Below are 22929 nucleotides of genomic sequence, written 5' to 3' on the forward strand. Positions count from 1 at the left end.
ACTCAAGCTTTCTGGACTTTGACTAAGCCTCTTACAACTAAGTGGTGTAACAGAAAAGTTCTTGTTTATAAAAGCACAAGAAAACAAGGCATAAACAAGATGAATTCCCAGGCAAGCAGACTTCGAACTACTGAAACAGTCCAACATAACGCAAACTTTCAGATTTTTATTTTATTATAGTGGTATGAGGACAAAGACCTTCTTTATCATGCTTTTGCAGAGATCCCCACAAATGAATTCTCAATCACTGATATTACCTTTATACAAATAAATGCAGGACATGCTGAGACAAGAGACCAAATAAAATGTGCCAAATTGCTATCAATTTCTAATTAAAGTCCTCTTACCATTATACTGCAACTCCTTTTTCACTTACCTCATTATAAAAGAAATGGACAGTGTGGTTATTGAGTTTCAGGGAAAGAGTTTTCAAAAATGATATATAATATGCCATGATCTCTTCATCAGAAAAATCAAATTTGTGGACAATAATAGAATTTACATAGTTATTAGAGAGCAGGTAGTCTGAAAAATAAGAGACATTACACAGGTTAACAGAAAGAAAAAGACCATTATGCTAACCAGCTGTATGGAAAGTACCAGCTAGAAACAAACTACCTGATGCTTAAAGATCACAAATTTTAACCAAACTCCTTCAGTGATGGCTTCCAGTGGCAATAAAAGGAAATTGTTCCCTACAAAGGTCTTTGTTCCCAAGAACAAGACAACTGAGAATATACTTCACCTCTCTCAATTTCTGTAGGCTTTGCAGCTAATAACACTTCAAACAACTATTTTTCTCCCAAAGTCACAAACTGTGAAAGGCTTGTGTATTACTTTCTCTTCATTGTACTTGTGGAGTACTTTAACCATTAATTCTCTATCCTCTTTATACATTTCTAAAAACCTTGAAGTAAATGTACGTGGTTGAATGCCAGCCCCAATGATGCCAGAACGGTTCCAGTACAAGTTCTACACCAGTCATCTCCAGCAGCAAAGCAAACATTTCAGATCACAACTAATTTGCTGACTTAAAGGACTCCTTGAAATATAGTAAATAAATGTTTTGATAGTACCAAAGAACTACTTTTGTACTACTGAAAATGTATATGAAAAGGTATTTTGGAGTCAAATTACACTGTATGTTCAGTAGCATTCAATTTAAAATATTGTTAGGTATTCATCTAGTTCTTTTGTGAAGGGGCACTAGGACTAAATTTTGCTAAATGAAAGGGAATTCAACCAAGTCTTCATCACTTAACACTAAACAGTTTAAAAGTGTACCCTTACACAGTGATGTTTCATGGCTGATGTTCTCAAAAAGGATGTTCAGAGTCTGCAGGAGCTGTACGCACACGTAACGGCCAGACTTCTGACGCAAGATGTTCAAGAAGAAAACAAACATATTCTTCTCTAAGAAAAAGCTGAAATAAAGTACAGGTGTCATTAAGTCACTTGCTGTATTTAACAGGAACATCATTTTACTAGGATCAGGGACAATTCTAGGCAAATTTGACAAACAGTATTTCTACATTTATGAAGAATTATTCTGCAAAGTTTTACCTGTATAACAAAAGACTATCTTCTGAAAGCCTTAAATACTAACAAGGATGCTTAAACATTCAAATTATGCAGAAAATGAATGTCAACAAATCAGGGCCTTTTTTATTTTATTTTTAGTATATTCAATTTCTCAATATTTGTTTTGAAGTTCCTTCTTCTATCACACTATTTTACGAGGATTAAAATAACATCTGAACAAAAACTCTAAATACCATAGCTAGAATAAGATATTTGTAGTATCTTATATAAAGTGAATAAATCAAAGTAATATGATATTCACAGATGTACTGAGTAAATCTGGGCCCTAAAAGAGCTTAGATTTTGTATTTATATCAATGATTTGAGAGCCAAACAAAAGCAATACATGAAAGGGGCTCTGGACTTGGAGCACTTTCCTGTTAACAGAAGCAAATTCTGTTTCTTCGTATAAAAAATATGATCTTGCTTACTTGTCTACTACAAGACAGAGTTTTCTACCCACATTCATAAAATACAGTTTTAGAAGCGCTAACCTTTTGAACTACATCTCTATGCAACTCTAATCATTCTTCAAAAAACAAAACCAGAGTCCAAATTGCTTTGAAGTACTTACTCAAATACAGAGCTGTCATTCTGATCCCCCCATATCAGGATCTCTGTTATAGAACGAATAGTCTCTACCAGCAGGTTGCGGTTGTGATCTGTTACTGTTGTGTTTTTGGTCAAAACATGATACATGTACCTAAAAGAAAATAAAATCACAAGTAGTATGCGCTTCTGCCACTTTCACATGCACCAGGTTTGTCTTTCATCACTGCCACTTAATGTAGACACAAACACACACTCACTACATCGAATCATTTTACAATTTTAAATCCTAAAATTTGCTTTTAATATTGATACAGAGAGAAAAATAGTTGTTAAACAGAGTACGTGACAAACGCAACAAATCCATAACTAGCCAGGTGAGTTAATGCATCTGTTAACCCAGGACTAGAAATTACATGACCAGCGTCCCATGGCATTTCTTATGGCCACCTAGTGAATGTCTCTGGGGTACAGTGAAGTCAGAGGAGTGATGGGCAAAAAAAGGGAGAAGCAGCAGCTACAAACACAGCAGCTGAGACAGGGAAGGGTCCTCTGGGCAGAGGCATGTGCAGACCCAACCAGAAAGGTCAGATCCCTTCTGGCTGCAGAGACCCCTACAGACCCACATCAGTCTGATGGGCAATGACCAGGACTCTCGAAGACAATTTATTCATCTTTTTTTTCCCCCAAAGTAAGATGTTATATCAAAGATTAGTTAAAGATTAAAGATTAGTTCACCTTATCCAACAAAAAATTTTAAAAAAGGCTGAGGTGACAAATTCTAATAAAAACAACAAACCAAGAATCACCACTGCTTTTGCCCCTGTTTTTTTTCTTTAATATAGTAATAAAGAAAAAGGATGGATGTGAGACAGCTGCAGAATTATGAAAGTAATTAGTAAAATATATAATCAGAAAAATTTCACATCATTTTAAAACTGCAAGTTTAGATTACTAAACACAGATCCTATATTACTATACTGCAGCCTGTTGAAAACCAGGAGCAACACCTGAGCACTCAGGATTATCTGGGCAATACACTCACAAGTGCTTGGGAATTAAAACAGATGGTCCATATTATCAACCTTCCCATGAAAAGTGGAGTTAATCAAAACTCCTGGGATATATTTAGTGGAAAGCAGCTCGCGTGTCCTGACTCTGAGGCAGCCTATGATTATTGTTTTGGATTCCATTAAACTTTGTTCATCAATTCAGGTTGAAATTTTATGAAAAATACCAAATTTGCAAAGCTACTGTAGGGCTCCAGGAAACACTATGGATTTCTAAAACAAAATTTTGGGGTTTCTGGTTTAAAGTAATTGTCAAAAGTTTATGTCAAAACCAGACTTGAAATCACATTTTAAAAACCACTGACCCCATCGATTTTATCTACACTAAAAAAGCCAATCACTGCACAAGGCAAACATGCAGCTGTAGAGTAAAACGCCATTTAACTGAACACGCATTATCAGGTTGGTCCAACCATTTACCAGACTTACAAAGACAAAACAAGATACTAGTTTCAGAACCTTTTTCATGCTTGAATTCAATTTTAAGAAGTTTTATCACATTTGCAGTTTACTTAAATTTGCAAAATTTGCTTTGTGGAATCTTCTCCAACCACCGAGCTGCCGCACAGTTGGCCGGAGCTTCACAGGACCTGGTGCAAGACATGGTCCGTCCTCATAAGCCACACAAGAGCAGAAGCTATTTCAGATGAGTTTATTATGCTGTTATGGTAAAATGCTGTGTGCTTCCTGATCTTGATTAATCATCAAATAACTATCTTACTGTGTTGAGTGCTGCACAAGGACACCAAGAGGTAAACAACTCTTGCAAGTTCCCAGTATTAATAAGACTTATAGACAGCATGCTCCCTTCCCTCCCCAATCAGCAATGTGGTAACACCTACAACATGTTAAGGTTAACCTACCAGACAGAAGAGGAAAGAGAAAGGGAAGAGATGGTAGAAGAAGACTGACTTTTCACATTCCTTCTCTTCAATACAAAATTTCCACTCCCTCTTCATGTTGGTTTCCTCCTCTTATAAATCAATACTCATTTTCCAAATCCAGATTAGCACCATTCTAGGAAAAGTTTTGGATGAATTCCTGTGTGATCTGCTCTGGTGAACCTGCTTTAGCAGGTGGGTTGGACTGGATGATCTCCAGAGGTCCCTTCCAACCCGTCTGTGATTCTGTGAAAAGCTGATTTGTATCTGTCCCCTACAACCAAAACTGCCTGGTCACATGCTGTACCAAACAGAAGGCACTAAGAAGCAAGTCAAAGAGCACCTGCAAATCCTCTTCAACTAATCTGAGGATCACGGCTCAAGGTTCCTTCCATGGAGACTGACAGTGTGATGACCCACAGTGAAGATAAGAGAGTTTAAGTCTCACCACCTATGAGAGCTCCTGGGGCTTTCTAAAAGAGCATACAAGTCCTGAAAAAACTTCCCTTTCTGTCACTATATGGATTATCAGGTCACCAAAACAAAACACACAGCAAAAACTAAGTCATTGCTCTGAGCATGCATCAGTTAATGGAACAGTGAACAGCCGAAGACAGAAAGCAATTAAATCAGAGCAGTTCACTCCGCAGCAATCTGCATAGTAAGGATTTTTCCTGAGAGAGCGAGCTGAAAGACAGCAATTAATACTACACTACTTCACATATTCTAGCCTATTTATTTGAAGTCATATATAAATTATTGCATCTGTGGACATCTATTTCTCACTAATAAGTTACATTATGCAAACTTGGGAATAAAGTTTACTTCAACAGCAGAACTCTGGGAATGAGAAGCAGTAGGAAGAATTATTATTACCTCACCACAGGAGCCTAAGGAACATAGAGCATTACAGACACAAAAAGAAACATTTAATAGTCAGGAACACATTAACTTCAAATTAATTTACTTAATATCAACATTACTGCAAAGTTCCTTGATTTGCTAACACAATGATGCACTTAGAAAAAACCTGGGCTTCACTTCCAAGCTATTCCTTTATCTGCTCACTTGAGAATAAATGAGAAAGCACACACATACTTGTTTCTCATACCGGACACAACACATACCATATTATGAAAATATAAAGTATCACACAAACTCAGTATTTTTTTATTTACATAAATCCTTGAAGCCTATCTTTAAATACTGATTACAAAGGGGTCAAGTTGCTCCAAAATGCTAAACCCACAAAGAGGAGATTTTTTAACAAAAGCTCAACATGCTGGAAGTGTCAAAGCACCTGATACCATCAAAATCAATGGGAAATTTTGCCACCATCTTAACAAGACAAGAAACCCAGGCTCAAGGGGATAACATAACAACTCATGAATATAGAAAGTGTATGTTAATGACTTTCCTACTTATTACTTACAAAAAAACACCAAAATATATGAGTTTAGAAAGTCAAGTACTCAAATTTAAAAACCCCAGACATAACCATAACATGCTTGCTTCTTCACGCTGCTGTAACTATGTAATTACATATTGTTCTCATAGAGAAAATCTGACGTATAGCGTGGACAGTACTTCAGGAAATGAATCAGCTGTGACACAAGTCTTCAACCATTCACGTTTACGGACACTGCATCTGACCAAGCCACGAGAAACATTCAGCACCTGACTCTAATAGTATAAAACCTTTTGTGCAATCAGTATGCAATTAAAATACCAAGCGTAGAAGCAACAATGGGAAATGAAGGTAACAACAGGGCTACATAAAATACCTCTTAGAAAAGAAGGAAAAGAAATTTAATCTAGAAACAAGGATACTAAGCTTAAGTTCCAAAGCCTTTCACTTTAGCAGGAACACGAGAGATACCAGATGAACTCTTCAGAAATGCTTAACATATCACCACTTAAATACCGGGAAAAATGACATAAATCCTCTTCATCTATTCCAATGCAAAGTCAAAATCTGCAAATAGGTGGGGAAAGAAGATAGAGTTACGCTCTCAGGGAGATCTGATCATGTATCTGCCGATGTCAGACTATTCTCAACGGTGCAACGCGAAACACTTTTTTGTATCTTAACCACAGGTCACAGCTCCCAAAGTCAGGGGCTGCAGAAGCCGAGTGCAGTGACTGTTCTGCCAGCGGCTGCAGGGAGCTGGGAGAAACCCCGACCTACAGGACAAAGCACTAACTTCAGGTTTGTGTAGCAGGACAGACTGCTGCCTAAAACTCGGTTGATATATTTGCTTTTAGAACTGGAAGCAGGTAATACACACAGGACTATACAAAGGGAGGTGAAAAAAGGTCTCATCTTCAACTGCTGGATGCCTCCTTGAAGAGTGGATTCTGGCCTTGTGTCAGACACAATCTTCAGACCATTTTCGCAAGCAACCACTAACATTGTTCCTGTTTCCAGAGTATTTAGGCTTTCTCTGTTTACTGACATTCCCTCAATTACTAAACAAAGGGCACAAAAATATCAAGTTCTCTGAAAAATAATAGTCAGAAGCACTCAGGCAGTGCATGGTACTGTTTCACAGCCCCTCTAGATCACAATTCAGCAAGATATTAGAAAGCTGGGTTGAACTGTAACTGTTTTCACTAGGCCAAGAGACTGTATCAAAACACTTAATGCAAACAGTCTCACAGTTTTCCTTTAGCTGATCCATTCTACAGCACATAGAGCTGATAGGAAGTCCCAGATCCAACATTTCTTGGCAAAAGCAGTAATTCAGTTTTACTAAACAGATATATTGTTTACAATTTAGGCTAAACTCTACATTATGCATGTTAAAAAATACAAATATTCCCGTAAGGATAGCCCAGGCTAATTTCAGTTTTGTAACGCATCATAATACACCATGTCACAGGCTAAGCTAATAGCAAGGTGGGTGCGTTCTACTCAACTCATTCACATGGGACACAACACACGTTCTTGGTGAGTTGAACAGATGAAAACACACATCGTTTAACAAGACTGACTTTCTTTCATGACCCCAAAACCGAGGTTCTTTGCCCTTTTTCCTTCTGTTCCTTTACCCACTTTAGAAAAGTCCTAGATTTCACTTTAGCAACAGGTAGCTGGCTTTGCTGTCGACATTTAGCTAGAAACTGAAATTGACAGCACCTAGTTAAACAAACAATTACAAATACATAGTCTAAACACATCAAAGATGTTGAGTGCCCCTTACACACTATCATTTTAGATTTCATAATTAAAGAAATCACATGCAAAAAAGCAAACAAACCAAAGCTACTATTTAGTAGAGAACTATATACTTCAACTCCCAGATAAGAAGTCAAGCACAAGCCACAACACTTCCAGCTTAATTCCCTTTGCTGCAAATCAAAGGGGGTATCACTTTTTCTACCCTCTGTCACCCTGAGAGAATATATGATCACACTTCTCTTGCCCGAAAGATTCTAATATCCTGAAGGCTGCCTCTCACCAGCCTATTTTTTTCTAAACTTAATTTCTTCAAATTTCATCATGCATCAGCATTCTTACTCTATCTTCAAGTGTAATATTGAAACCAGACAGATCTAGGGCTCCACTAGTGCTGACTAGTACACAATGACTATCCTTTGTATGTTAAATAGAACATCCCTATATCTGAATGCAGCTTTTCCCCTTTTTCCTGCAATGCCAGATCATGTTGACTTACTAGTCTGGCCTACCATGGTTTCAAAAGGACTTTCTGCAGTGCTACTGCATCACCAGTTTTGTATTTATGGACTTGATTTCCCTGTCTTTGGTAAAAAGTGGTGCATTTCACTTAGTCTTGCTGGTTTTGAACATTCTTCCAGTTTAGAGGGAAGAATCAGACTCTATAAATAATCTTGATAAAGTAACTGCAAGATCCAAATCTTGTCCAAGTGCGCCCTGCTCATTACTGTCAGGCACCTTTCAATGTCCTCCTTGTAATTTGACTAATTGTCAAAAACTACCAGCCACATTTCTCAATGACCTATATGTTCACTGTGATTTCATTTAGAAAATACTTCTTCTGTTAATGACCTCCTTTTCTAGTTCAGTAGAAAGATAAGCTATAACAGTGGAACTGATTTTTCTCACAACTGGAAAATTCTCAAAATGGAACAGAAAATTTAAAATCATTTTATCCCTTGCCATCCTCCCAGCGGCAGAGCTGGAAAAAACGATTCCACCTACTGCAGTCAGCAGCAAGGCCAGGACATCAGACTCTGGAGACCTGCGTTATAATTCTCAAGCTCAACAGCTTTATTTGTGCGTCAGTTGTTAAACCTCCTAACCGGGGCACATCCCTGGACCAGCAAAACCACCGTCATGAATCACTGCTGACTGTCCAGATCACACACACACACCTCAAAAAGTCTATGTTATTTACAGGCTGTATTATTCACAGGCTGGGACCAGGCTCCTCACTTTCCCGTTCTATCCACTACCAGGAAAAATAGTTCTCCCTCAAGAGGAATGCGGTATTTGTTGTATTTATCCCCTCTTATGCTCTACTGAATAAGTCTGAGACACTATTAACAAACAAACAAACAAACAAACGCGTATCACAGCCATGAGTGTGACATGGCATCACGGAACCGCGTCTGCCCTGAAGGTGTTTTGGGGCAAAAAGGCAGATTTCCGTGAGAAAGACACGGACACCCACGGCACGGAGCCTCTTTCCCATGCCGAATCGCTCCGGGAGCTCCGGCCTGGGGAGCTGCGCCAGAACGCACCGGAGAGGAGAGAGACACCGGGGAGAGCGGCGGGCCCAGCCGCCCCCTGCCGCCCTTCCCCGGCCCCGCTCCGCAGCCCCCCGAGGGTGAGCACTGCCCGAGCACCCCCGCAGTGGGAGCCGGGCCGCCCCGTACCCTTCGCATCCCTCCCAAGCCCCCAACCCGGCTCCCCGCACCCCTCGCCGTCCCCCTCCCCTCAGAGCCGCCCCAGCCCGCGCTCACTTGAGGTGGTCCAAGGAGTGGATGCTGCGAGCGGCCTTCCCGTGCCCGCCGCCCACCCAGCTGCGGGAGCGGCCGAACATGCTGGCGGCGAACGGCTGCCACGGCCCGCGGGGCTCTAGGGCTTCATCGCCCCGCGGAGAAAGGCGGGCGAAGGGGCGAGCGGCGCCCGGGCGGGCGGACCCCGGCAAGCGGCCCCGGCGGCGGCCACCGGCGCACACAGGCGCACGCGCGCGCGGGGCACGCTGGGAAGTGAGGGCCGGTTCCCGCCCCGGACTGCGAGTCCCAGCAGGCACCGCGAGCCCCGTCAGGCGGCACCGGGCGCTGCGGGGACACTGGGGGCAGCCGGGACCTCGGGCTGGGTTGTCCTGTCCTGTCCTGTCCTGTCCTGTCCTGTCCTGTCCTGTCCTGTCCTGTCCTGTCCTGTCCTGTCCTGTCCTGTCTCCGCCTGTCCCGCCAGCCCACGGCGGAGCCCTCCTCCTTTCCTGTAAGGATTTTCCCAGCAAAGTGGAAGCGCCCTGGTCCGGGGCCGTTTGTCACAGAGGGAACCGAGTGTCACCGGCCGGGAGATACCCAGCCCTTCCCAGAGCTGGGGCTGAGCGGCAGCCGGGGGACCCGGTCCGGTTTTATTCGATTGCTTCACTCGCTTCGGCAGTTCTGGGTTAGATCTTGTCATGTCATGTCATGAGGGCACTGTCAAGTTAAAAGAATAGGAAAGACTAAATTTAGCTTAAACACCCCCACACACACTCCAGCTGCGCAGATACCTCCCAAATACATCGTAATTTGAGATAAAATTTGGCCCATTTACACTCCTCGTTCACCTGAACTCAGGACCAAGCGGTTCTGGGGGATCGGTTGGGACGGCACAGTTTCGAACCGGCTTTAAAACTAAATCAAAGCAGAATAAAGAGAACACGATCATTAATGACCATCTTGACCTGAGGTTAATTTGGCTTTTTTTGCTTTAACTGGACAAGTAAACTAAATGTAGGTAAAGGCCGAAGAGTTTGTCACCTACGTAAAAAAAGAAAAAAAAAATTAAAAAAAAAGTTTAAAACAAAGCTTCTGATCGTATTTTAATATAGATGAAACCTTGGTCAGCACAGAAATGCCTCTACCGAGGTGAGAAGGGGCCCAGGCCCGCACCGCTGCTCGGGGGAGTCGTGTTAACAACACGGGATCGGAAAACAACCCCCGGGGCCCAGAAACGGGCAAATGCAGCCCCCGGGCTGCCGCAGTGCCGGGGCGGCTCGGGCCGGGCACAAGACCACTCCTGTTCCCTGCAGCCCGCCGGGGGCGGCCCCCGGGCCGGCGGAGCAGGACGTGGCTGCCGCTGAACGCGGCGGAGGCGCCGGCGCCCGTCACGGCCGCTCCCGGCCAACCAGCAGCGCCCGGGGCGGGCGGCGCTGCGAGGGCCGCGGACGCCGGTAAACAGCCGCGGCGTGCGGCGGGGGCAGCGGCGGAGCGGGGAGGCCGGAGGAGCGGGGGGGACCTGCCGCGCAGGCCGGCGCTGGCGGGCTCGCTGACGGCGGCAGGTGCTCCGCGCAGACCGCGACAACGCGCCTGCGGGCTCTTTGCGGGAAGTTTGCGGGCGGGAGGAGGGAGCCGCGGCGGGACTGCAGCAGCCGGGCTGGAAATGCCCCTGAGGAACCTTCTGCCAGCGGCGAGGCTGCGGCAGCGCCGCTGAAGCCCGCCAGCCTGCCGGGACGCCGCTTCCTCCGGGGAGGGAGGGGACCGAGCCGGCCGCTCTGCGGCTGTTCCGCCCCCGCGGGGCTCGGCTCTTCACGGGGTGCGGATCCGGCTCTGGGGTTTTGCCCTTTCCTGCCGCCGGGGCTGCGGAGTGCGGTCCTGCGCGCCTCGCCCCCGGCTCCGCGCCGGCGCCTGCCGCTGCTGCCCGCCCCCCCGGGCAGGTCGGTGCCCACTGCCGCCGCAGCCCCGCACGGCTGCATGCCCGCCGCGGTCTCGGCACGGCTGGATTCGCTGGAGTCCTGGGCCTTCCATGCGTTCCTGGTGCTGCCCTATATGTTTTACGTGGGGTTGTTCTTTGTCAACGTGCTGATCCTGTACTATGCGTTCCTGATGGAGTACATCGTGCTCAATGTAGGCATCGTCTTCTTGCCCGAGGATATGGACCAGGCTCTGGTGGATCTAGGGGTGCTCTCCGACCCCGGCTCCGTGCTCTACGAGACGGACAGCGAGCTGGATGTTTTTGATGGGTACTTGGAGTGACGCCCCGGGGCGCTCCGAAGTGACTGCGGGGTGACGCCGCGGGGCTGGGGCCGGTGTCCCGACATGGCCGTAGTTCGGGGAACGCCCCGGGTACCCTCGCAGCGTCTCGGCTCTTTCTGCGCATCTTCTCTTCCAAATGGCCCCCCCTTCTCCCGGTGCCGGGGCGAGCGGGGCGGCGCGGACCCGCAGTAAGTCATTCCCTGGGGCTCGGCCGGGCAGCGGCCGCGGGCGGGCTGGGGACAGAGCCCCCGGGACAGCGGGGCCACAGACACACGGACACCACCGCAGCTGCCAGCACGGAGCTGTGCAGGCCGGGCTGCCGGGGGGCGCGGAGCGGAGCGCTGCGCGCCTGCCCCCGCCGCTCCTCCCGCCGCGCAGCGCCCGCGGGGCCCCGCTCCGTGTCCTCTGCTGCGCAGCGAGAACGGCTGTCCCTAAGGACTAATTTTTACAGTGCTGAGCCACTGCAGCTGCTGTGCTGGGTGTTATGTTTACAGCTCGTCAACAACTTTGCTAATCCGGTCTTGAAAGCAGCTCTGAGTCCAAACAAACATCCAGGCTAATAATGTTTGTTGAAAATCAGAGACCATACTCGAGCCAGAAATTAATCAGATGCCCTTTAAAGCCTCTGTCTTGGATAATAAGAAAACTACCTAGTTCTTCTCATGTTGATTGTAGCGAGAGGGTTTGCTTGATCAATTTATCATTGTAGCCGAGCAATACTAAAACTCTAGAAATGTTGTAAGGATCCTAGTATTTTGAAACATTGAAATGCAGTTGGGAAGAAAATCACTATTTCTAGGTAGGACTTTCTGTGCCAAGTGCATGTTAATGAAAACATTCACAGTTTAAATTGAAATGTGTTACCAAATCTGCCAGTAGAATTTTTAGCAGAATATTGTCTGTAAATTTGAAAACCAGTTCAGGATACCTTTTTGTTTTCTATTTGGAATTATGGAAATAGGAACTCTGTTGTAAGGTTACAAACATAACTTTGATGAACATACTATACAAATGCCATTTAACATCAAGCTGTTTTGATCAGTATTCTATTTTTTTTAAAAAAACCCACCACAACAACAAAAACTACAAAAACCACCAAGGAAAACCCCCACAAACCTTCCCTTCATACAGATTTTTAAAAGCTGTCCTTCATACAGATTAAAACTATCTCCTAAGTATTTCTATTCTGGTTCCATGTAAAGCAATAGTAGCCAATTTTGGTCAATAGTTTAGAAGGAAAAAATGGAAATTTTTGGTGCTGGAGGGACATTGATCACACAAAACCATTTGAACAAAGCTTGGTCAAAGGCAGGTGGGAGCGTAACAAGTAGGGGGGACAGATCTCTGCTGCTGAAGAAATCCCACTGCATATCGTTACTGCAAATGAAAGTGCCCATGCCAGCCTTTGGTGGTCCATCCCAAGCAGCTGGATTAGAATCAGTTCTGTTAGAGTAGAAGGCCTGGAGTAGAACTAAACTCCCCACAAAACACTGTTGGCTACTTTTCTGGCTGTCATCTCCTTTCCCTTTTCAGCTGGGCAAATAACACACATGATCTGTATTCTAGGAAAGAATTTAATTAAAACGACTGGAAATTTAAGCAAAATCTTTTGTGTGAAAAGCCCTAGACATTTTCTCCCCCAAAATATCTTTCCTCAAACCCCAAATCGTATTACTCCAACAGCATCTACTTCAGGGATTAAAAATTTTATTTTTAATAAGTTTTTTTGCCAACTAGGATTTGTCATGGTATGTTGCATCTAGTTGTCAGGAAGATCTAAGGAGGACAGACATAATTTTCCTCAGTGGATTTTTCCGACTGCATGAACACATAGTTTGACAGAGAATAGAGTCTGAACATAGTTCTGTTCAGTGTAGATAAATGGCCTTTTAAAAATTTTCCTTCATATTAATAGGATAAGCAGCTCTGCAAACCATGTCACCTCCACATGTAAAAATGTGGAGTCTTCCCAAAGCTCAGAAGTCTCAGTCTATATGGAGCTCTGCACAGGTGCCAGTTCCAGCCTTAATCCTTTAATTTGGAAGTTGTCATGTTAGATGGTGGTTTCCACTGAGAATCAAATCGCAAATCCATAAAGTTAGATCAATTACTACAGAGAAAAAAAAAAAAGCCGTTACTGTGCTTCATCTGTTTATATGTTTTATTATATTTATATACACAGCAACCAGGCCACAATTTTCGTAAGTATTTTGCTACCAGGCAAAGACTCAGCACGTCACCACGAAAAGGAATTTGTGTTAATACCCTGGTTACAGGTTTCTTCCCCTGTTCTGTGCCGCTCCTCCTCGCCAGTTCCCTAGCAGGGCAGGCAGAAGAGGGCCCCAGTTTGGAGCTGTGTTTTCCACTGTTTGGAGCAGAAATATGTGCTCCCTAGGACGGCTGCCCACCCGCCTGTTGGGTCACACCCAGGAGTGATGAGGGTTCACAAGATGCCACAGGAAGAAAAGGTCTCAGTTTTACCAGCAGAGATGAAAAATTCATCAGCACACTTTTTGCATTAAATATAAGAGGAGTGTTCCTTATATGACTCACCAGTGATTACTGAGAACAACTAAAACGCTATGATTAACCTCAGCTGAAGCCTTGCAGTGTGCTAATTGCCTTTAGCAAGCGATGCCTTGTGCCCAGGAGGTGAGTGGCATGCGTGACAGGGAAACAAAGGGGGGAAATCCCAAGAGGCGATTTTGCAGGATGTGGAAAGGCTAATTTAGATGTAAAAAGAAAAAGCATGTGGATCAGAATAGCTCTGTTCTCTCTTGGAGCAAAACCCTCACTTGACTAAACTCAGTAGGAGCAAAATTATGTCCAAGTTCCTGAGCATAATTGGTGGCAGAGGTTGAAGGCAGACAACTAAGCAGCTCAAAGAAGCTTCCTATCCTATTCAAGTGGAGAAATCCATCTGCATAAACTGAGCAGAATTGAACTTATGTACTGCTTTAGCTTGAGTGTGCCAGCTTCTTTATTATATTTGAAGTCCACTGGAATAAAGCAATATGTGTGTTCTCCTTGTGCTGTCTTAAAATCAGATGTGACTCATCACTAAGTACTCTAATCAGAAAGAAAATGAGCAAAAGTAATCAATAATGAAAACCAAATAGGAAATACTGGATTTAATCTTAGAGTACAAGCATTACCTTACTTCTTCATCAAGGTGAATTCTGATGAATGCCTTCAGTGAGCAGAATCCAGCACTCAAAACTCGTGACTCAGCACTTCTGCTGAATGCTGGTGTCTAAATCCTGACTCAAAGACAGAGCTTTACTCACGAGCTCATCGATACAGCGCCAATCCGAAACGCGGGCTCGGTGTCTGTGGGACAGGGTGGGCCGGGCAGAGGGAAGGCAGTGGGTGGATCCGTCCTGTGCCTGCTGACCAGCTTACTTGGGCCTCCGTTCCAGCTCTCTAAAGCAGAGATGCCCCGAAAGGGAACAGATCGGAAGGGTGTTATCACTAGCACTGTCAGGATACACACAAAGGCATCAGAATCCACCTGACTTCTTCCTTTTCAGACTTTGAATCTTAAAAATAAAGAGCACCATGATCCATCACTTATTTTACCTTGCCATTTTTCTCTATGCTCTTCCCTTATTTCTAGAAATCTCCACATTAAAAACAAGGTGGTTTGTTGACTCCATGATACAGAGCAGACGGGTATTTTATGCAAGTTATAGTGACAATAATTTTTGGAACTCTGTTGTGAATTCTTAGGTGTTACTAAAATTCACAGAAGTTGAGTGCTCAAACTCACCTGGTAGCTCTGCTATTGCTCTTCAGCTGTTCTTTAAGGGAATTCCGTGCTAGATGGAAGGAAAACAAAATCATGGTTAACTGATGAACTGGCCATTTAGACTCATTAACAACAGCCATGGACAGTCCTAAGTGATTTTCTACCAAATGCATTCATTTATATAATGCAAGGGAGGAGGTGGGTTTTAAAAAAGTTTTCCAAAAGCTCCTGTTAATGACACAAATTAAAATGAGGCATAGAAAATTAAGAGACAACTAATTTAGTATGGAAGTACTTCAGGCCTGAATATTTAATGTGTTTCATTTAAAAGCCCCAGCCACAAGTGATTTTAAAGAATAAATTAAAAAAAAACCTCTGTGGCTTCTCCTAACAAAATGAAGCTTACTCTAATCAACCTACTTCAACAGGTGGCAATAGCCAGTTATGTTTTAAGCTGTCAAAGGAATTAAGAAATTAATCTAATTCTTCAGATTTGTTTCCTCTGAGAAGGAAGAGTGACACTACAGTTCAGCCAGCAACTAGCAAGTCTAAAAGAAAAGAAAATAATAATTTGTTTAGAGACATTTAGTTTGTCTGTTTGGTCAGCCCAGCCCTTTGTATTTGTTCCCTTGTAATAATTCTATTTTATATGGAGTACAACTATCCCAAATAATTAAATAGTACAGAGAAGTGGCTCAGTCTTTCCATGTCTTCAGGGAAGCTGTCAAACTGTCTGTCTTTTTCCCAGGTGAGTTTTAGTACTTTGGCCACAATGGTAAAAAAAATAGTGGAGTAATTTGAACAATGCTTTCTAAGAACACAAGTATGTTTTTAATATATATGATGAAAAAGGTAAAAACTAATATCAGACATACAGAAAATAGCAGTGTAATGGAAAATTATGATGTGCACTGACTGATCTGTTGTTGAGTAAAGCTCTAGCTCAGTTAATGAACTTAAGGCTATAAACTCTGTGAAGGGCCAGACAAAAAGACCTGACGCTTGCTCAGAGAGCAGAGCCCAAACAGGCCCTGAGGTCTGAAACACTTGGCCAGGAACCTGAAAGCAAAGTCAGGATAGGAAACAGAGCTACCATGTTCCCTTTGATCCAGCCCAAATTGTGAAGAACAATGACTTCACAGACAGAATTATCACAAATACCATGACTGAGTTTCTTGTTCTAATGCTAGTTACGCTATAATAGCCATACCATTAAATGCTTACAGGTATCTTTTAGGCTGTTAGAAGACTATAGTTCTAAGAGCCTAAAAATAGTTGCTACCTTTTCATTTCCCATTGTTTTTTGAAATTTTTGAAATTTTCTGTTAAAAATTAGATTTGCATGAAATTTGAAGGATGGACTTTTAAATCAGCTGAATGGAAAGGCAAGACTGAATCTCCTGGTCAGTTGTATCATTCATACCCCATTTAATATCTGCCATCACAAATTACAGTCTTGGACTAGCAGCCCTACAGCAATATTTGAAACTTCCATTTGACAGCTTTATGCTTTGCTTTGCAGGCCTAAGACATTTTCCTGTGCTATTTTTAAGTCAGCCTAGAATTTGATCTACGACGCAGAATACTAACAATCTCTGAAGTGTCTGCTGTGGATCAGAGCTTTTAGTTCAACTTGGAAAGCGATCAGATAAACTCCAAATGAGGAATGTGTTGGAGCTGCTGCTTCCACTTTTCTTGTTCTTGGTTTAAGTAACAGGATTTTGAGTGTTTGGCTGTTAGCAGGGTACTGTAGCTGATTGACATTCAACAGCAACACCTCACTGGACACGAAAATCCTTCTTGTTTCTGCTCCAGCATCTTCAGTAAGGGGCACACAAGGAAATGCCGGGGTGAGTCAGAGCCCGGTGGCCCAGCCCCGCGTTGTGCCTCTGGCAGGGCAGGGGATGCTCTCTGCGCAGCGCAGGGCCCTGACCTAAATCTGCCGGCTGTTCTCTTTGTACTTTCTGGAATCCTCCTTGGTAGAATAAGGCATGTTAGAGGGCACATCACTGCCCAGCCCTTTAGCAAATGTTTTCCAAGCCCACCACCTTTTGCCCACAAGATCTGTCTGGAGTCTCTTGCTAGCAGTTCAGCATCCGAATACCTGACAGAGCTGATTTCCTGCAGTCTTGATGATCTCTCTGTTCACTCTCTTCTCTGCGTCAGTAATGGTGATGTTGAATAAAAACTGGTCCCTGGCATACTCTGCTACTGACTTCTTTCCTATCAATCCTTATTCTTTGCTTCCAATATTTTAATCTGCTTTCAATCCACAGAAGAACCTTTCCCCAACACTGTGTCACCCTGTTTGCTTTCAGCAAACCATATCACTCAGTCTGTCCATGCTCATGCAGAACATGGGGCCACCGCATTTAATTCTTCATTCAGGCTCTTCGTGGCTTCTGCTGTGTCTCCGGCCTCTTCATGCCCCTGTTAACATTACACCAAGGACAAGTGCGCTCTGACGTTAACAGAAACTGTTACATTGATTTCCCTGAAAGGTTGTTCAGGCCTGTACTTCTCAAAGAATTATTATCCATAGTCACAAAAGGGTTTGAATTTTTTTTTTCAATAAGTCAATGGCCTGGTGCTAAATCTAATGTACGTAATTACATCTCTGTTCATTTTAGGTCTAGAGGGTTACTGTGTATTTATGTGTTTTCTTTTAAACAGATTCATTAAACACCTGAAATGGATTATAACCAGGTTAATGGAACAAGTAATGAAAGGAACTCTGAAATGTAGAGATGAAAAGAAGGACAAGGGGACAAGAAGAAGAGTTGTCATCAGACCTTGTCAGTTGTGACTTTTCTCCATGAGTGTGCACCAACTGCAGAGATTCTTGCACCATACTGGGCTTCCACAGGTAATTCTGGGATGGACTGTACAAACAAATAATATAAGCTATGTTCTATTATGACAGAAAATCAAGATGTTACTCAGATTTGATAAACTTTGAATAAATACCATGTCACCCGAATGGACACGCTCTCCATAACTGCTTCAGCGAGTTTTACAATCACACACTGAAACTCTACCAGCCAGTAGTTCAAAGACAGCGCTCTCAGGGGAAAACATGCAGGAGTGACTGCAAGGAGGTTCTGTTCAGGGCAGGATTACGGCAAGAACTGTGCTAGTAAGATATTTTATTTAAATTGTGAGTTTTGAAATAGATCAGAAAGTGAATTTTATATGTCAGATGGATTCATTATCTAACACAAGATATAATACTTTGCAGATTGTTTAAGCTTGTGTTCCTATGTACAGACATGAAAGCAATAAACACTGATCTTTTCCATGAAAAAAGTAAGCAGTCATTTGTTGGAGTAGTTATTTTTCAATTTGAATAGAAAAAAATGAAATGTGCTTTCCAGGAAATTCCAGTTTTTCTACAGGTACCTGCAAATAGTTCCAGACTGTTGAGATGGCCAGCATGGAGGAAATCCTCAGGAAAAACTGCTTAAAATACCAGACCTGAACTGACACACCAGGAACTGCGCACTGCATGGGAGAGAGGAACCCACATCTTACTCAGGGCAGGCACTGTACTGGTTTAATCTTATTGTATTTTCCAGAAAAGTCTTATTTTCTTAACTGTGCCATTGTTAAGCCAAGTTGATGTAGCGAGAACATTTTAGATAAATCAGGATTGCAAACGTTTCTCCTGAACTCTCTCCATGCATCATGTCTCTGCAGCCCATGTCTCTACCGTCTGCTCCCGGCTCGGGCTTTGGGATCCAGACAGACGGTGTCACCCAAGTCTCCTGACAGCCGGTCTGAGGGAGCAGAGGGTGCCAGTTTAGATCCCTCTTGAAACAATGACAAAGCAACTAGCACATCACACTTTTTCCTGATACTCTCAGGGTATGGCACTCAAATGGCATTTTTTTAACTCTTAGTGCAGTAGAAATTAGCTCTCAGTCCCCAAAATTCTGTTCCCCAAATGCAATTTTCAGCCGCTCCTGCAAGAAATGAACCGTTGTCATTGAACAAAGTAGCTGTTCTCCAGCATAGGTTCCATCAGCTGTGGTTTTGGGCCTTAAAACTCTGACAAGTGCTTTGTTCCATAAAACCCTGGCCTGCAATTCAGGGATGAAGTCACCTGGGACACAATATCCCAACACATAAAGATACACTTAGGGAACTAAATCCCTTTTTAGGCATCTACATAAAGAATAGCCAAGTTTAAAGACTTGTTCAGCTTGTATTTGCATGCCCATTTGGTACCAACACAAGAAAGGCTGAATTTTGCTGCTGAAGGCGGCAATTCCTGCTGTTTGAATAATTAGAAATTCATGCTGTTCACAGACACAGCTAACACTCATTTTTCAGGGTCACATGTATGCCATTTGAAGAGCCTGGTTCAGTTTGTCATTATAGGTACGTACTGCAGTATCTGCTAGTTTGTCATCGTTTCCCTGCAGTGCGTTTATGCCACACAATGCACAGATCAAGCAACACAAATGCCACCAAGTAATTCACTGTGGAGATTCTGAATCTCAGATCAAGATTTCTGATTTCTCAGAACAGCTCAGCGTCATGTGTTCAAAGGATGGGGAGAGGACTGGGATGACAGGACCTGACTACCCCTGTAACACAAGCCTAAGTGTTGTAGCAAGGCTTCTTGGACAACAAAAAGAGCATGGCTAGTAGGAGATTAGCACTTTTCTCATCCTAAAAGATTTTTAGAACACAGACTTGATCAGAACAGCTTTCTTAGGGTAGCCAGTGACTTCAGTCCTCTATACATGAGGCACTCATTTGATAAAAGCATTTTAGATAAGCTTTGTGCCACAAGAATATCCAGGCTTTGAACCTTGATTAAATTTAGAGCTTTTAACTGCAAAGAAGTCTGAAATGATGAAAACAACTATTTGCTGTTATAAGCAAGCTGGTTCAGTCAGCACTTCTGTATCTCCTAATCCTGGACTTGCAGTCTGTCAGTTGCCCGTTCAGAAAGAATTATTTCTCCATTTCCAGACCACAGAACTGGTAAGTGCCAGCAGGACCCACCTGTCTCCCTCGCACACAGGGCTTTCTGGGCACCTACAATCCATAGCATTTCCAAGAGAAAAAACACAACATTTTTCAACAGGTACTACAAGTTAGTGTAAAAAGATACAGTTTTATTAATACTTTAAAATGATGTATAATGACAACCAAGACACTATAGCACAATTTACAATCTGTACATTATAAGCATACATCTCCTAATAACTCATAGAAAGACAACAGCAGTTTACCCAATGTGATTTTATCAGTCCAGACAGGGTCCTGTAACGTTCAGCTGCTTGTGTAATATTTAGCACATTCTCAGATACGGTCACAGGGAAGTGTGGCTGCAGACTATATCCCTAAAGGGGCATGTGTCATCCAAAGCCTAGTTAAGGGAAGTGAAGACAAGGGCTCAGAGCAGATCTGCGCGGCTGAAGTGCCGTGGGCTGACGGGAACATCACACAAGATTTGGCTCAAACTACCTTCCATTCACACAGCTGAAAGAGGGGCATGTAAATGAGATTTTTTTCCCATGACTCTCGCTAGAGTTTGGCTAGAGAGAAGAACCAGGCAGATAGCTAAGAAAAATACCACTTTCTACTTACAGTCATACTCTCAGAGTTTTTCCACCTTGCTCTCTTGTACTACTACCTGTACGTACTAGGTGCGCTTCCCTGCTTGCCTTTGATTAACAGAAACAGACCTTCCTTCATTCCTTAATTTCTCGACTTTCCACCTCCCTGCTGTCAGGACTCCGCAGGCACTGAAACTTTAGCAGAGAAGTATAATCTGCTGGAAAGAACATAAAGATTGGCGGTTTGAACTGTTTAAACTGAGGACTTTTTGAAAACCAAGTAACAGAATATTTGAGGGGTTAGTTGGGAAATTCTAGTTTGCATTGATCCTTGGGTCATTATTGTCAGTGCTTCCTAACAGAAGAGATTTCAAGGAGGTTGTTGAGCTAACCCTGAGCTAACCATGAAGTAGAGACCTCCCTTCCCAGTTTGTGGCATATGGAATATTCCAAGCTTTTTCCATCCTTTTTTGATTTCTGTCTCCAGACCAAATCTGGACAGGGAGCCTGAATACCATTCCTGACAATTGTCTCTGTATGATTACAAGTTTTCTCAATGTTCACAAAGCTGAAATAAAAGAGAAAAAGAAAAAAAAAAAAGAAAAGATGAAAAAAGGAGACAATTGTTTTGCTACCGCAGTCAGCAGGACTGGTATTTGGCCCACATATCACCGAGACCAGCAGCGCAGACACACAGTAACACTTTGAAATACATTATTGTCTGTCGTTGCCTAGTTATTCATAACTCTGTAAAAGAAGGCCACGTAAACCACACACAGCAGTGATTTCACTGTCAAGTATAAAAGTACAAGCATCTATTTTATGTTGCCACCTGCAAGCCAGGAACTAAATCCCAATCCAAGTATATGAATGAAGAACAAAAAATTGAAGTCCTGATTTGAGACAGAGTAAAAACCTTTGAAGACTGTCACTTTGAGGATTTTTGTGCAATAAACTGAAGCTATTTGTATGTATTCAGATTTCTGTGATAATGTCAGAAAAATCCTTAACAGTTTTCCAGCTTTAATTAATTTATTCTCTTTACTTCATTTTTCTTCCCCTCCCAATCTTTCTGAAGGATGCTAGAGTTGGGTTATGGTCGGACTCGATGATCTTGAGAGTCTCTTCCAACCAAAATGATTCTATGATTCTATAACAAGAGAGTCATAGAAAATATCTTTCTATCCTTTATGACAGCATTGGTGATGAGCGTCAAGAAAAGAACCACTCGAGATCCTCATAGGTAATCTGACAATATCAAATTGCTTTCTAAGACTGATTATTCTTTTTTTATGCTCCTGGCCTTAATGCTTCAAATCAGTCCAGACAGGCAGGTGAAATCCATAACACTGAGCTTTGGAAGTCCAAAATCATCAAACTGAATTTGATCAGTTACCACTGGCACCATGAAACAAGTATATTTGATCTCTCACTATATCAGATGTTGCAGGTCCAGAAACTTGAAGTCTGGTCTTTGATGAACTGATGATGGAATTTCATAGTCTCAATATCCTGGTGATTTCTGGTCACCTTCAATGGTGATCACAATATCCAGATGCTCTTTTCATCTTTGAAACTTCATGTTGGTTAAGTCTTCCTCACTTCAGTAGAAACACAACAGGGTGTTTGAACAGCATTTTAAATGACCTCTAAAATTTTTGAACTCCATCATTCACCCACTTCAAGCATCACCCAGGAGCTTAAATGTGACTTATTTTCATTCTGCCACCATCATGAAAATCAGCCACCGTTCATAAAGCAGCAAGAGGACAGGAAAACACAGGGGACACCTTCTCCTCTTCTCTCCTCTTCTTTATGTTACCTGTGAAATGATGGAAACAGAATATTAGATATATGCTCCTCAGCTTAATTACCATTAACATCACTAAAACCGTATCTTTGATGTGCTCTGGAAACAGACAGCAGTCACTGGTGGATGTTTCAAGTTTGGGAGGTGGGATCTAGAGTTCCTGCTGCTGCTGATCCTCAGTGCCAATGAAGAAGAAAGTTTCCTCACGTACTCAGATACTGCACTAACGTGGTCACTGCTACCACAGGCATGTGCTGCAAACATGAGAGAAGGGCAGTGGAGGGAGATGCAAGGGGTTGTTCTCACAGAGCTGTGTCAAACACATCTTTTGCTTGGTGTGAAAGCTGACCTGCGTCCAAGAATCGCCGCTTTCATAGATCAGAGCTCTCTACCACTGACTGACATTGCTCTGACCAGAGGAAAATTGAGGTCACTTGGGAGCTGAACTACATGTTCAGAGACTCTTACCACATGCTCCCCTTGAATGCCAGACACGGGCTGGAGAAAGCTTTGCTTTTGTGAGGTTTCCTGCCAGCATTCACAC

The 22929-nt window shown here is 43.1% G+C and overlaps 3 protein-coding genes across 11 annotated transcripts in view; 1 reads left to right on the forward strand and 2 right to left on the reverse strand.

The window, feature by feature from the left end:
• The window catches only part of CLEC16A (C-type lectin domain containing 16A), a 164474-nt gene that overhangs the window by 63147 nt on the left and 78398 nt on the right, over positions 1 to 22929 (reverse strand). For 7 of the 8 annotated variants that reach the window (XM_065850287.2, XM_065850286.2, XM_065850290.2 and 4 more), the window contains exons 1-4: positions 9029 to 9243; positions 2156 to 2284; positions 1291 to 1424; positions 377 to 525 (exon numbers count right to left, since the gene is read on the reverse strand). In XM_065850287.2, the coding sequence (XP_065706359.2) occupies positions 377 to 525; positions 1291 to 1424; positions 2156 to 2284; positions 9029 to 9108 (492 nt within the window). In that variant the 5' untranslated portion in view covers positions 9109 to 9243. Of the gene's footprint in view, positions 1 to 376; positions 526 to 1290; positions 1425 to 2155; positions 2285 to 9028; positions 9244 to 22929 lie in introns of those variants that run through there. The other variant, XM_071815330.1, reaches the window with a different exon arrangement.
• DEXI (Dexi homolog) lies at positions 10507 to 18311 on the forward strand. Its single transcript, XM_065850925.2, has 2 exons — positions 10507 to 11445; positions 17679 to 18311. The coding sequence occupies exon 1, from the start codon at positions 10976 to 10978 to the stop codon at positions 11255 to 11257; it is 282 nt and encodes a 93-aa protein (XP_065706997.1). The 5' UTR covers positions 10507 to 10975; the 3' UTR covers positions 11258 to 11445; positions 17679 to 18311.
• CIITA (class II major histocompatibility complex transactivator) overlaps positions 20164 to 22929 on the reverse strand; it is a 44131-nt gene continuing 41365 nt past the window's right edge. For both annotated transcript variants that reach the window (XM_065851170.2, XM_071814977.1), the window contains exon 22: positions 20164 to 22397. The gene's annotated coding sequence lies outside the window, so the exon portion shown is untranslated. The remainder of the gene's footprint in view (positions 22398 to 22929) is intronic.

Source organism: Patagioenas fasciata, chromosome 15 (genome assembly GCF_037038585.1).
Source record: "Patagioenas fasciata isolate bPatFas1 chromosome 15, bPatFas1.hap1, whole genome shotgun sequence".
NCBI classification, from domain to species: Eukaryota; Metazoa; Chordata; class Aves; order Columbiformes; family Columbidae; genus Patagioenas; species Patagioenas fasciata.